Source organism: Epinephelus lanceolatus, chromosome 24, assembly GCF_041903045.1.
Source record: "Epinephelus lanceolatus isolate andai-2023 chromosome 24, ASM4190304v1, whole genome shotgun sequence".
NCBI classification, from domain to species: Eukaryota; Metazoa; Chordata; class Actinopteri; order Perciformes; family Serranidae; genus Epinephelus; species Epinephelus lanceolatus.
Genome location: NC_135757.1, coordinates 7265966 through 7281369, shown reverse-complemented (window position 1 = coordinate 7281369; position 15404 = coordinate 7265966). Strand labels below are relative to the sequence as shown.

Genomic DNA, 15404 nt, shown 5'->3' with positions numbered 1-15404 from the left:
TGGTTGGAGGCACACATCCTTGTCTCTGTAACTGCATGTCTGTGTGAAACCAGGTGGGCTGGATCCTGTCCTGTCTCGATGAACTTGCATTAAACCCTCAACCTCCGGTTGCCGTGTTACCACTTGGGACAGGAAATGACCTTGCCAGGACCCTTAACTGGGGAGGGGTGAGCACAAACACTGACAAACACATTTGTACATCTAAACTGTGTGGGTAAATACAGATAGTTCAATTACATGCTGTTGGCAATCTGAGCAACTGCTGGCTCATTCCTAGTTCAATATTCAGTGAGCCCTCATATGCTGTACTGAAGTGTCTGCGTTTGCTCAGTTTCTTCCTTTCATTTGTCACTAATCTGTGTGTGAGCTTGGATTAAGTCCAAACTAACATACAGATGGTTCACACGTCTATATAATCTCAGCAGAGTTTCCTCAAAATGGAATACCATCTGTTTCAGCACTTTTTTCCTGAAGTGATTTCGTCACCTCAAAGTTAAAATCTGTTTCCAGGGCTATACAGACGAACCTCTGTCCAAGATCCTGTCCCATGTTGAGGATGGAGCTGTCGTCCAGCTAGACAGATGGAACCTACAGGTTGAACCAAACCAAAGTGCAGGGGCTGAACTGGACGAACAACAGACTGATAAGGTCAGTGCACATACACACACTAGCAAATTAACGTATCATATCCAGATACTCTGAGCTGGATTCTGAAACTCACTGGGAAGTATCTTTTTGGCCATTGTCTTTGTGATGACGGGATTGTGGGTCCTTTAGCTTGGGACATTTCTTGACCTCAACAACGAGTCTTTCCTCATCTATTCTTCATCACACACGAGACACGGCAACACTCTTTGCATCAGTGGTGAAGAAAGGTGTCGAGATGTCAAAAGTGCATTTCATTTCAGGTGTGGCGAGGCTGGAAAAAGGACAATGGTGTGAAGTGCCGATGCAAGTTTAGCCACCGTGAAATGGGTCCAGTATTGAGCGAGACCGTCACTTTACGTCCAATAAAACAGAGATAGACCAATTGTTAAAAGAGTAACGCTGGTCTACCACTGCCTCGAACGTGACTGTTGTGGGTTCATGTTTGTGCATATGCTCTCTCAGCTTCCTCTAGATGTTTTCAACAATTACTTCAGTCTTGGATTTGACGCCCATGTGACTCTAGAGTTCCACGAGTCAAGAGGTACATTCATATTAATACACAGAACAATGACAAGTGTTATCACACAATATACTGTGTAAGAAGCTCACATCAATATTAATGTGCGCTGCAACATTAGTAATTTATGAACACTTTGCTTTGCCATTAAATTTGCTCCATATATGTAAAATCTTGTGTTGATTTCCTGTCTCTGTGTGTCACTGTTTCAGAGGCCAACCCAGAGAAGTTTAACAGTCGTTTTAGGAATAAGATGTTCTACGCTGGGGTGAGTGCACGTCCATGTTTAACATCAGTGTGTTAATGTTTCTCTACTGTTCAGTCTTCATTTAATGTTGTGTTCAAGACCAGATAATGTAATATGTTCGGAAGAGACGTTTAGGTGAAATATTTGAGTGTGTGGGCAGATTTTGTTGTTGGTAGTTACGTTATTAAATGTCTCAAGGTCACAAAGCATCGCAGCAGGAGGCCGGCACATGCAGCAGAGAAGGAGTTTCAGTAATGAATGCAAATGTTAGTCACTGTTTACTGGGAGCGGCCACCAGCTGTGCTGTGTCCATTTACACAGAGGGATTAGTTGTTGTCTTTGTTCTATATTATTTTATTATTTGCACACTTTAAGACACTATTTTGTCTGTTTTTTTTTTTCAACCTGTTTTCAGAAACACTGTTGCAGTTCTCAAACACTAAGAGCAATTATCATTATTTTACCCTGAGCAGCAGGACGCTTCATTTGCTCTGCGAATAATTGTCATCCACTCCCAGTATTTCAAGTGCTTGCCAAATTAAATAATTTCATCAATATGTTCATCACTGTCACTAAAATGAAAAATGTTCCTCTATTGTAGTGCTTAGCTTAAACGGTTTTTGGGAGTCTGAGTTGGTGAGTTGAGAATCATGTTCATTCAACTTTGTTTTACTCCCTATTTCCCTCTGGTAATCCATGCCCCACCTACATGGGTCTTTTCCGCTGTCACTTGCAGCCACGTCAACTCAAGCCATGCTGCGCCAATTTGTGTTTCTATTATCGGTTTAGACACGCTTCACCAGACATGGACCTTCTCCAGAGTAGGTTCAAAAGCCGGGCCACCCGCCCTCAAGCGACCACAGCAGACCCCACTTCTTCCCCTTAAACAAGCCCTGTGTATTGCAAGACTTTCTTCACCTCTGTCTGCAGGAGACCAGAGAGAAAGGCGTTTTTAAAAGTCTCTGTGTGTTCGGCTCTCAGTACTTTTGTAGCTTCTAACCGAATCTCTGTGGTTTGGAGTTTCTCTCCTGCGTCCTGTTTTTACTTTAGATATCTGCTTTATCTCACTGTTTCGTGTAAAGTTTTTACAAAGCAAAATAACGTGGGACTTGTATTGTAAAGAATCTATAGGAAATGACACTCTCCTGGGTGGAAGTCCTGTGTTTTTTTGACCAGTCCACCTCTAACTACCCACCCTGTGGCGGTTTCTTCAATATTTGTTATACAACAATGCGACGAGTGGTGCTTTTATGCCTATGCTTTTTATGCCACTTCCTCTTCTGCTCCAGTAACAGTTACTACGGCCACTAGAGGGTGCTGCCTTACAATAAATGTAAGCATGGGTCAAATAAGCTGCTTTCACAGTGGTCATTTTTTGGTGACAGCGTGCTGGGCCAAGCACATGCACATAGCAGCCTTATGACAATGCCAGATTACTGAAATCTATGGAAAATTTATGTCTGAAAAGCCGTCACAGATATTTTTCTTGGGAGGAATTAGACAATGAGCATGTTGATGAACAAGCAGTTTAATCAGTTTTGATCACAGAAACTATTAAAGACATTTGTAACGATTCATTTGGCTTAAAATATGCATCAACTGTTAATATGGTTGGTCATAACAGCTGAAATGTTCCTGGGCCTTCTGTTGTTCTTTGAAGTAATATAGTTTGTCATAAACATCTGATGTTGGCCCTCAGGTCCTTTTATGTGGCGAACATGAGGTTACTCAGGTCAGGCTGCTGTGTTGAAGTGTGGTGAGAGAAAACAACTTTGCAGTGATGAGGACTGAACACTTTCTCTGACTGCCGGGGGCAGCAGGAGGTAGCTCCATCTTGTTGTGGGTTGCACAGTGAGCTCCTCGGAGACAATCCTGCTTACCTGTCTGTCTGTCTCTCTGTCTGTCCGTCTGTGTCTCTCATACAGACAGCGTTCTCAGATTTCCTGATGGGAAGCTCCAAAGACCTGTCTAAGCACATCAAAGTGGTGGTGAGTAGCTGTCAATCAAGCAGTCAGTCATTTGTATACAATACAGAGTCTGTCTCCCTCTATCTGCCTATCTCTCTCTCATATTGAGTGTGCCTGGAGTTTAACAGTGGCATTGTTGGGCTTGCGGTTGTCTCTCTTTCTCTGTTCTTCTTCTTCTCTTGTCTTACGGAGGATTTAAGAATTGGGTCACTTAATATAAATGACAGCAGAGAGCAGGAAAAAAACATGTTAGTGTTAGTGGATTATGTAAAAGAGGAAAATGTTAAAGCTGGAGTGCAGAATTTTTGTCTCCCCCCCTCTGGCAGTGAGAGTAATTACACAAACACTGTTGATGCATGCGTATACTGTCTGCCTTAAGGTGAGCCTGCTGCATCTCCCCTCGGGCGTGCTCTCTTCAAGTCTTTTCATGCCTCTGTACTGTCTGACCGTCTGTCCCATTCTCATGAACACGATATCCGAAGAACACCTTGAGCAGTTTCTTCAAATTTGGCACAAACGTCCACTTGGGTTCAGCAATAAACTGAGTAGACTTTTGTGGTCAAAGTCAAGGCCAGAGTGACCTTGCATCTGTCCTATTCTCATGAATGTGATATGTCAAAAACACCTTGAGTGATTTCTTCAAATTTGGCACAAACATTTACTTGACTAACACGATCATAGACAAAAGGTCAAGGTGACTATGACCTCGTCTGTCGCATTTTCTTGAACGCGGTATCTCAAGAACTCCTTGAGTAAATCCTTTTGAATTTGGCACAAACATCCACTTGGACTCAACAATGAACTGATGAGAATTTGGTGGTCAAAGGTCAGTTTCATTGTGACCTTGCATCCATCTTATTCTTGTGACCTCACAAATCATGTTTTTGGCCATATCTCAAGAATTCATTGCCTATCTATGACAAAATTTCACACAAACGTCTAATAGGATATAATGATGTTACATATCCAAAAGGTTAATGTTCAGCTTTACTGTGACATCATAATGCTAGGCAAAAACACGTTTCTGACCACTACTCAACATACCTTCTTATGAACAGAAGGGGAGACATCTAGAGCATCCACTCCAGAAACTTCTGTTGGATACTTCCCAGGATATTCAGCCATTGCTTCCACCATACTCCTAGTTGCTGCTCCATCACCATGGTCTATCCCGGCCTGTCTTTTTTTAAAAAAAAAAATCTTTATTTCAGACTGTTAAGTTGCAACAAACTCCTAACACTAGCATTCCGATATACCAAGCTTTCCTTGGTGTTGATAAGCTTAATCAGCATTCCGCGAATTCGTCCATTTATACGCAAAATTATTCTGCACTCTAGTTTTAGTGTTATTTATTTGTAAGAAACACACTGATGTTGCAGATGAGGTAGACTTTGGGTTTGCTGCAGGGGAACCCACATCATTAGTCATGGTACCAATAGGAGCATCAAAAGCAATACAAATCTTGGAGGGTACAAGCAGTCAAAGAACAACTTGAGGAACAAAAAACCCAAAGCCCGTTCTCCAAGAGAAAGTGCTCCAAGGTGGCTGTGCAGATTGATGTTATCCAGGGGTGAAAGGGCTGCCAGCAGATTTTTATAAAAGCTTCTGGTCAGTACTGGACCCAGACTGGTATGAGGCGATGCGTGAGTGCCTTTATGTAGGGTGGCTGCTACTTGATGCAGAAAAGTCTTGACACTGCAGCCAAAGAAAGGGGATCTAAATGATTTGTGTTGATTTTATTTTTCCAAGAGCCTTGTAGATCAGTTGAGGAGACACCTAGAGACAATTCTACTTTGTAACCAGGCTTCCTGTGTACCAGGTCGTTCAATGTATGACAACTTATGACAGCATCTTTTAGCATCATCTTTGGGCTCCTTATTTTGGATCAGGACAAGGCCTTGAAGACATCTTTAAGGCTTTACATGCATTTGGGTTCAGGGAGCGGTTCATTGCTGGGTTCAAGAAACTCTCTGCCAGGGCCTCATGTCTGGTTCAGGTCTCTGGGGAACTATGTAGACCAGTGTCTTTGGGGAAGAAGGATTCAGCAAGACTTTCCATTGTCGGTGCAAGTATGTGCTCTTGCCACTGAGCCTCTGTTAGCCTTGTTACATAGGAAGGCCTAAGGTGGGGTGTGACCGGAGTTGGATTTTAAGGCATGATGTGTCAGTGCTGGTTAATATGAACAGGACCTTCAGGCAGTGGTGGGTCCATTTCAGATTTATCAAAGGGTGTCATCAGCAAAAGTAAACTTGAGTAACAGTGGGGGTTTGTTGTGTGGGGTTTGGAAGGAGTTGGAGGTCCCACAGCTACTGGGAGGACTAAAGTGGAGCAGAGAGGGGCTGGAGGTGTTCGGTATGTACCTAGGCTTGGAGGGCTGGGTCAGTAGGAACTGGGATGGGACTTTTTTGACCATAGATCCCTTGTTAGCAAAGGTCTGGTTCTCTCGCAGATTTCATGCAAAGGTTGGATGAAGGGGTTCTGGGGGTTGCGTGCGCTTCAGCGCCCTTACTAGGTAACTAGTTTAAATGAAGGAGATTAAAACTCAAGTCTCTCTTCGTCTTTCTCCAGTGTGACGGGACAGATTTAACATCAAAGGTTCAGGACTTGAAGCTGCAATGTCTGGTCTTTCTCAACATCCCCAGGTAATATAACTAACACAACTACTGTTACTGATACTACTTTATTATGTTTACAGCTAATAGACCTTTGTACTTGTACTGAACTTTGTGTTCATTGGTTGACTTTGGGCCCTATTTAGATGGTCTAAAGCGGACAGCGGAGGGCGCATAATCCATGTCGCAAGTGTCATTGCTATTTAGATGCAGGCGCAGTTGTCATTTTCACACCTTGCGCCCTCGTTGTCTAACTAACAAATGACCTTGCGCTTCTCTGGGTGTGTTGGTCTAAAAATGAGGAGTGGTCAGGCGCAGTCATGGCGCGTTGCTAGTTAGATGACGTAAAAAGCAAATGCTCCAGTGACCAACAAAAACCTGGTCTAACGTCAACGGCGCAGTATTTCGCTGTTATACAAGTTATGCATCTCTAGGCGGGTGCACAACGCGTGTGCACTCTGCTCAGACACACATGGAGCAGCCACACATATGCAAAAGATAACAAAAAAAAATATGATTACAATGTGAAAACTTATTATTGTGCACATTAAAATATTTATCAGAAACACGTCTTAATGGTAAGTCATTAATCAGAATGATCTAATCGCAGTAATAATGATCATCATAATTTGTAATAATGACAAATGAAATTGTGAAATTATCTGACCAATCAATCATTTTTTTGATTGAAAACCAAAGCCCACACATTGCATTTATTTTAACATGTTATATTAGGCTACATTACATTATATTACTATATCGTTATCTGAGTGTAGAGAGGACACACATGCAAATAAGAGGCAGAACACAGCTCTAGGAAACATGTGAAAACAATTAACAAACGTGGGTGGGGGAGAAAACGCTGAACAGGTCCTAGCTGCAGGATCAGCACCTTGGGGAGCTCCGCGGCAGTCCTGATAGCTGTGCTCTGTTACATGATGAAAACAAGTTTGAATAATATTCCACAGATATTTAGTAAGATCTTTCTTGTATTAGTGAGCCCACGTCTGCTTTACCTCGGGAAGCTTGGGTGCCTGTCTGCTGTCCCCGTAGATCTGGTTCTGACGGGCCTTCACCTCCCGCACGAGGAGATCCATCTCCTCAGCTGTAAAACGCTCACTCTTTCCAGTTGGTAGGTCCGCCATCTAACTAGCTCTCCGCCATGCGCTCCAATCACGCCTCTTTTAGAGGGAATGAGAGGTGACACTCTGATTGGCTTATTGAATGATACGCCCAAAACACATCCATGACTAATTCACAGAGTAAGTCCAACCCTTTTACTGGGACTGACTGGGACACACCCATGCACCGCACGCCTGGCGCTTTGTGTTTTAGACCATCTAAATAGGGCCCTTTGACTTCTTTCAGTTAGTATCTATTCTAGTGTTCAGATTTTTTCTAAAGAAGCGCAGCCTGACTTTAGACATTAAATACGAGTGTCTTACAATCCATTCAGACAGTCCACCAGAAAGTTTGACCAGGGCTCAAGACATCAGAGTAAAAATAAGTTAAACTTTAATAAACAACACTCACACTTCGTCGTAGTTGCGTACTAAAACAGAAGTTAATAACCACAAAACTTCTCGCAGAGTTGGAAGACACACATTCTAGAGTCATATCAACTTTGTTATACATGAACCCCAAAATTTAGGATGTTACAATGACGTTTTTTTGGCCCTAGTCTTCTGTACACACAAACATGCGGAGGAAACCCTTGGAAAATAATTTTGATTATTTTAAATATTAGCCTAACTTTAATAATACAGATTAAGGGATAATGTGTTTTTTATGGGTTGCATCGGCAACAGCTATGTCTGGTGGCATTGTGATATTGGTATCTGTCCGTTCCGCTCTCAGGAACATGATATCGCAAGAACACCTTTAGAGAACTTTTTCAAATTTGGCACAAACATCTCCCTTGACTCAGCGATGAACTGATTTGTATTTGTTAAAGGTTAAGGTCACTGAGACCTTGCATCCTTCTCATTCTCTTGAACACAATATCTCAACAATGCCTTGAGGGAATTTCCTCAAGTTTGGCACAAACATCCATCTGGACTCCATGATAGACTGATTAAAACATGGAGTCCGAATTTCACACAAATGTCTAATAGGATGTAATAATGAAGTGGTGAGATATTATGTCCAAAAGCTTGAAGGTCAACATCACTGTGACATCAAAGAGTTTGGCAAAAACACTTTCCTGGTCATTATTAAAGGTCATAACTCAAAAACACAAGTGAAGACATTTGGTCAGATACTGAATTGGTGACACGAATCAACCTGCAGCTGTGTCACATAGGCGAGGCACATTTAGTTCAGAGGAGTTCCTTTGAATCGGGATTCTATCAGTGTCTTACTGCATGTTTATGAGAGATATTCTGTTTGAGCTGTATCTCAGCTGAGAGGGGCTTTGCCAGCCTTCAAAGGGAATTGCAGCATGTATGTTGCATAGGTTCAGGATTTCGGATTGCAGTGGCTCTGTCGTTTCGGGGGTTCTAATGTGCTTCCTGCAGAATCTTCATCATGTGTGGATTTACCATCAACTCCAACTATATAAGCTTTTTTTTTTTTAAATAAATTTTCAGTTTCTTGACCTGAATGTCTCTGACAGAAGTGATGGTCATGACAATGTGGTGTGTGTGTGTGTGTGCTGTGTTCCTCAGATACTGTGCCGGCACTACACCTTGGGGAAACCCCAGTGACCATCACGACTTTGAGCCTCAACGCCATGATGATGGATACATCGAGGTTATTGGATTCACCATGACCTCACTGGTATGTAGCTCATTGTGTTGTGGTAGCCATGGTAACCAGGGCAGGGAGACCAGCAGCCAGCAGAGTGTCTCACTTTATTAAAATGAGTATAAAAATAATCTTACCTGGGGTGTCAACCATGATACACAGTGTAGTACTGTTTGTGATGATAGGTACAGGAAGCAGTTCCTGTTCATTCCTCACATGTTCTCATGAGGAATAAACAAAACGATCTGGCGTTGCTAAAAAAATGTTCAAAATAAGGTGTATTCAATCCAATTCAAGAGGATGCCGGACTCTTAAATGTCACGATACATACAGACAGTACAGCTCTGCCATCATGAGTTAAAAAGCCATAATGATGCATCTGAGAATCCCATACCACAAGGGTCATGGCTGGAGTAATGACCAATTACGAAGTGAAATGTACGTGTGTGTGTGTGTGTAGGCTACGCTGCAGGTTGGAGGTCATGGCGAGAGGTTGAACCAGTGCAGAGAAGTGACCCTCACCACTACAAAGCCTCTCCCAGTACAGGTACAGACTGTACATACACACCTTACTGTACTGCTACAATGAACTCCAAGCATGTTTATAGAACAAATCGTCTAGATTCTTCACAATGAGCAGCTGCCCAGTAATAACCACATTCTTGTACTGTTGATGTAGCTAAACAGACACTGAAGCAGTTTGGGTAATAACCTGCTTCTGTGATTGATCTGTATTGTTGTCAGGTGGACGGTGAGCCGTGCAGACTAGCGCCCTCTGTCATCCACATCAGCCTCAGAAACCAGGCAAACATGGTGCAGAAAACCAAACGGCGGACGTCGCTGCCACACCTCAATGAGTAAGTCACACACAGTTAAACACGACCTCAGCCAGTAGCTTTCTCCAGCCCTGTGGCCACGGTGCACAGCATTCTGACACCTTGTAATAACAACTTGTGTTAAAAGCTGTCTGGTCCTGTTTGTGTCACAGTCAGCAGCCAGTCCCAGAGAGGCTGAGGATCAGGGTCAGCAGGATCAGCATGACCGACTACGAGGCTCTACACTATGACAAGGACAAACTACGGCAAGCATGTAAGGAACACACACACCTGTATCCATATATGCATCCATTATCGTCTATAGCCAAAAAGATTTGCAAATATAATCAAAATAAGTAAAGAACAGATGTATCTTTCCACGCAGCATATTTGTGGACACACACACGGGGGAATATATGTACCAATATTTGATAGAGTTGGACAAAGTGTGTGGGAGTTGTGGCCTTCAGCTGGTGTAATATTCAGGACACAAAAATGAGGACATGTGTGTAGGTTGAAAAATATTGGCGAATATTAGTTTTAATCATCTCGTCCAGCTTTGATGTTACTTCGGATGATTTGCAGATCAAACAATCAAATGAAGTTGTGTGTTGTGTGAAGGAATAACGAGGGAATCATTAGCAAACAAACAAAAAATTAAAATTTAAAGCTGGGGAAGGGGGAAATCTGGAAAAGGCAACCCTTTGGCCAGTGCAAACCCCTGTGTCAAGGCAGCAACAGAAAGTTTGCTGTTCCAGTGGGGAGTTTGGGCGGATTAGAAAGCTTGCCCTGGAGTTGAGTCCGGTGTCTGGTGTTTAAATGTTTGTATCCTCACTGGGTTGTGATAACCTGGTCACATTTGCCGCTGTGTTTAGGTGTCATCTCACTCCCTTCACTCCCTGTAACTACTATTACGAGAGAACGTTACCGGTGGAAACACTGGTTGTTTTTGCAGCAAAAAAAAAGGTGCGACCAAATCATGTGCTGACGCAACCAAGCGAGAGCAGTGGAAAAGTCGATATGGAGCCGTGTCTGTAGCTGCGGGGAGTGAGGTGGAGGACACACTGGGCTCGAGGCTCTCGCTGACGTTAGCATTTTCTCTCCATCTCTGAAACGCTTCACCGATATTGACACGTTTTGTTCGTTTCTTGCCAGACTCTCTTTTAGACTCTTGTGTTGATAGGTCCGTCCCTGTTTTTGGGTTGCTTGGCAGTGTAGTGTTGCCAATGCTAGATTGCACACACACATCTACATTTTTATAGGAACACCTTCTCTCTGAAATGACCTGTGATTGGCCACAGTCTCCTGTAACAGTCTAGATTTTCTAAAGCCTGGAAACAGAGCCAGTTTCCCTCAATCCACTCAAATTAAAATACGCTATGTTATCAAAATAAAACTGTCTACACCAGCTTTAAATCCCTATTTTTTCTGGAGATGAAGTGGTTATATAAGATCACATTTCCACCCGTTTCCCGTCAGTATGTAGACAAAATGTCTACCAAGGAGTTACACAGGGTCAAGAAGCTGCAGGTTGGTGGACCTGAGTGACGGCAGCATCTTCAGGCTCAAGTGGGAATAAACCTGCTTGATGATTTTGAAGGTGGAGCGCTGGTGTGAAGGTCAGCAAGATCACTGTCAGCTGACTCTTCATCCTACATCACAGCCACTCTTCATCTCTGCCGTGTGTACAGAACACACAAACACACACTTGAATGCAGTCAGTGAGTTCATGCCAGTTCAGAGTTTGGACACAGGGTGGCACTGTTACCTTTTACATATAGTAAACAGCACGCTTTATAAAACTCTATTTATATTGGTGTAAATGTGACATGTTTCTTTTTGTTTCTGTGTTTTGCGCATGATTTGTATGTACTAACTGCACACACGTGAGACTATTAATAACTCATAATCACATGTTTTTTTCCAGTTCAATCCCAAAGTATTATTTCTATCAGTTCTGGATCATTTTCATAATTCTCATACCTCGTCCTTTGTTCTCGCTCTCTGAAGTTTGAGTTGTTTTCTCATTATGCAAATCAATCACTGGTCTCAACTTTTGGATGTGTCACACTTGGGGGGAGATGGGTAAAAATATGCTCCGTACTCCGAGGCACTGCTGTTATATCATCTCTCTCTGTCGCCCCGTGTTGCATCCTGAACATGGATTGAATATAGATTTGTGTAATAAAGATTTGGATGACCTTTCAGAACTGCACACGTATCATCCGTGCAGGTTGTGTATGACATTATGTGAGAGCTATTGTTTGAGAGTCGATTCAAAATTCCGATCAAATACTGTCGTGACGTCGTTGCGACTGGTATGAATAGGAACAGGGGTGTAGCACCGAATTCTGGGCACTATGCATCAGCAGTGGGCCACCCTTCCACTCTTGATCCATGTCTCTCTCATGCACCTTTGAATTTAAATTTTTTTTTTTTTTTTTGCTTTTTCTACAAAGTCAGTTTCCTTTCTTTCTTTCTTTTTGAGCCGTGATTTTTTTATTAAATTTTATTGCATTTAGAGATGAATTCTGAGCCATCAAGGGGTGAGAGGGGCCTCAGAGAGCTTCTGCTATTTTTTAAATTCAGTTCAAGTCTTTCAACTGATTTATTCCACCAAGTTCAATTTCTTATCACACTACTTGCTTTGAAATAAAACATTGCAAACAAAACAAGGCTTCTCGAGTGGGTTATCAGTCCAACTATTCCCTCAGTACATAAGTAAATACACTGTTTTAATGCACTTTTCTCTAACACCTGTCTCAAACCCAAAGCTACTCCGTTAATAATGACATAAAACACACACAAAAAAAGAAACTCTACACCCTCACATGTGATGAGTTGGAACCGGAGAATATCTGGCTTTCTGTGACCTAATTAATCAGTCATTAAAATGGTTGGCAATTAATTTTCTGCTGCGCGACTAATTGACTAATCAAATAATCAAGTTGTTGTCTCAGCTCTAATATATACAGTGTGTTTGGAAATTGCTCGCTCCAATTTACATTTTCCACGTCGTGTCGTCTTGTACCAAAATCCTGAACTGTGCTTGTATTTCTATGAGCTGTCATTACAAAACAGTGCATCACCATACACAACAACCAATTAATTTCTACTTGGCTGCCACTTGAAAAGGTCAGTTAAGAAAAAAAAGCACATGCTGAAGGAGAGTCGATGAAAATGAATGCAGTAGCTGGAATTTGAATCAGTGTTTGGTGTGGTGATTGTTTCAACATGCACTTTGATAATAAACCTCTCTGCTCTCTTCCTGTCATGGAATGTTTGAAGAGTAATGAATTATAAAAAGTGGACAGGCTCACTCCAGAGTCATTGTAATCCAGAAGTTGTTCAGTGACTTCTGGCGTCAGAACTGACGAAGAAAGCCATCCTTTCACATGAGCATGATATGCAGCCTGTTGCTGTTATGTTAAACTGCACCTGGCAGTGTCAAAGGGTAACACAGTGGGACAACAAGGCGGCAGAAGTCTAAGTAGGGTCGATGAGAGGGGTGGTGGATGGGTCCAACAAACACCAACTTTCATCCAGAAGGCCGCTGTTCACTTCCCATAAAATTGTAAAACTGAACTCTGATAGTTTTTTCCTAAACTCAACCATGTGCATTTGGACAAAGGCGACAAAGGACTAAAAAATGTCAATTTGCGTTGTTGTATGAATGAGGTGCGTTTATGTTGAAATGCCACGTCATTTCTCGACATTGAAAGTCCATGACCAAACGTTGATTTTGTGATGAGGTCAGAGTGAGAATGTAACTAACTAACTTTTGTTAGTGTACTTACTTGTAGTACACTGTGTACTCTACGAACTTAGTTGCGTAGTGCGCAAATTTTGAGAGGACAGTGTTGTCTCAAATCAGACATCGTCAACCCTAAACCCAACCCAGAACTCTAACCCTAACCCTTGCCCCGAACCCAAACTTTCCGGAAATGACAGAGATTTGACAGCTTTTCTTCTGACAGTAAATTGCCAACCTATCAGAGATGCACAGATCCAGCTTTTTCAGTTTCGATACCGATCCCGATGCTGTGGCTTTGAGTATCAGCCGATACCCGATACCGATCCGATACCATGGTTGACCTTAAAAGCTATATACATGTACAATTACATATAGAAAAGAAAAGACTTGAGGCATCAGGCGCTGATGACTACACAGTTCTTTCCTTAGATAAAATGAAACAAGATGAAACAGATTAATGCAATGATGAACTATTTATTGTTAACAAAAATAAACAATTGTGCAACAGCAGTTGAAATAGTGTGAAATACCTCCACACAGCAGATTCTCTCCTTCGCTCAATGACGTATGACGTAGCTCATGTCGCAATAGATTTAAAGGGAAAGGATCGCCTCAGGTATAGATTGCATTTTCCGATACTCGATCCCACTATTTTGATGATATCAGAGCCGATATTCGCTCCACATATCGGATTGGTGCATCCCTACAACCTATGACAACGATTGCTACTTGCCAAAATATATGCTTGTTATATCTGCTTGTTTGCTCGCTTGTCTTCTTCTGTATCTGTTTATTATCAGTTTAGAACGTGCTTTCACGGCAAATTCTGAATATCCACGGCTGATACCGAGACAACAATAGCTGCTGCATCTTGCGAATAGTTGCAGCTTGTCAAGCATCTGACCACAAATTTAATACAGAAACTTTTACAGTGAAGAAGACAATTTAACATGCACATACACCAAACGTATCTACACCCCTAGATTGTAACGTCACTGTCAAAAATGGGCTGACATGTCACAAGTTTGATGTGTTTTTGGTCCAGCCCTTTCACTACGTAGGCAACATGGTGACTAGTGATGTCCAAACGAAGCTTCATGAACCACCAGTTGTATTTGCTGAACCCACTAGATGGCGCTCTTGGTGTAATGAAAAAGGCTCAAGGGATGGCAATGCAGTTTGGTTTCAACTGTTTGTTGAACAAAGAGTGCCAGAGTGGACCCACAAAACAAAGGTTCATGAAGCTTCATTTGGCCATTACTTGATGAAACCAAACTGCATTGCCATCTCTTGAGCCTTTTTCATTACACCAAGAGCGCCATCTAGTGGGTTCAGCAAATACAACTGGTGGTTCATAAAGCTTCATTCGGGCACCACTAAGTGACCATTGAGGGTGAGAAGTGTCCAATGTTTCACCTTTCACATTTTGACTGTTATAGTATGATGACGTAGACGTGGTCGCTTCCAGTTGCCTCTTGTCTGCTTCACTAAATTGGGCTGAATTTATGCTGTTATATGTATTCAGCAAGTCTTGGTAGTGGTTTTTTTTGGCTGGCTTTGGATGGTGATGGCGTGTAGCTGTGAGTCACCTATCAGGATGAGGAACTCAACTAGGAACTAGGACTGTGGTGAAAGGAGAGGAGATTTACGGTGAGTAAGGACTGGCGTGATGGTGGGAATATGCGGTGCTGTCCTGTTCCTGCTGTGGCTGCAGAAAGGCGCTGCTCGTGTTCAGGAGTAGCGACCATTTGGCTGTCTTGTAGGGGTTGAGATTTGTGGACAGTTAATTAATCCCACACCCAGAAACCATGGATTACCAGAACCATCTGGAAACATGGACAATTATAAAGCAGCAGCCAACAATGTAAGAAGATGCACAAAAGGACTAAACTATAGCGAGCAAGTTAAAGGAGCTGATGGGATCACATTTCACTGGAGTTGTACCTTGTATAATTTTACATGCACTGTACGTAGACACGTAGTACACTGCATTTTGCCATACTTCTTAGTGTGAATGATTTACGCAGTCAAAACAGCAAGTACAGAAGAATCCGGTTTGAGACACAGCTTCTCATAGTGAAGTTACTACTGCTTGCTCC

The 15404-nt window shown here is 42.4% G+C and overlaps 1 protein-coding gene across 7 annotated transcripts in view; it reads left to right on the top strand.

Annotated features, from left to right (window-relative positions):
* dgkza (diacylglycerol kinase, zeta a) overlaps positions 1–15404 on the top strand; it is a 149979-nt gene that overhangs the window by 59102 nt on the left and 75473 nt on the right. For all 7 annotated transcript variants that reach the window (XM_033615708.2, XM_033615707.2, XM_078166002.1 and 4 more), the window contains 10 exons: positions 54–167; positions 511–648; positions 1111–1189; positions 1378–1433; positions 3338–3400; positions 5948–6021; positions 8658–8769; positions 9197–9283; positions 9481–9593; positions 9725–9825. In XM_033615708.2, the coding sequence (XP_033471599.2) occupies positions 54–167; positions 511–648; positions 1111–1189; positions 1378–1433; positions 3338–3400; positions 5948–6021; positions 8658–8769; positions 9197–9283; positions 9481–9593; positions 9725–9825 (937 nt within the window). The remainder of the gene's footprint in view (positions 1–53; positions 168–510; positions 649–1110; positions 1190–1377; positions 1434–3337; positions 3401–5947; positions 6022–8657; positions 8770–9196; positions 9284–9480; positions 9594–9724; positions 9826–15404) is intronic.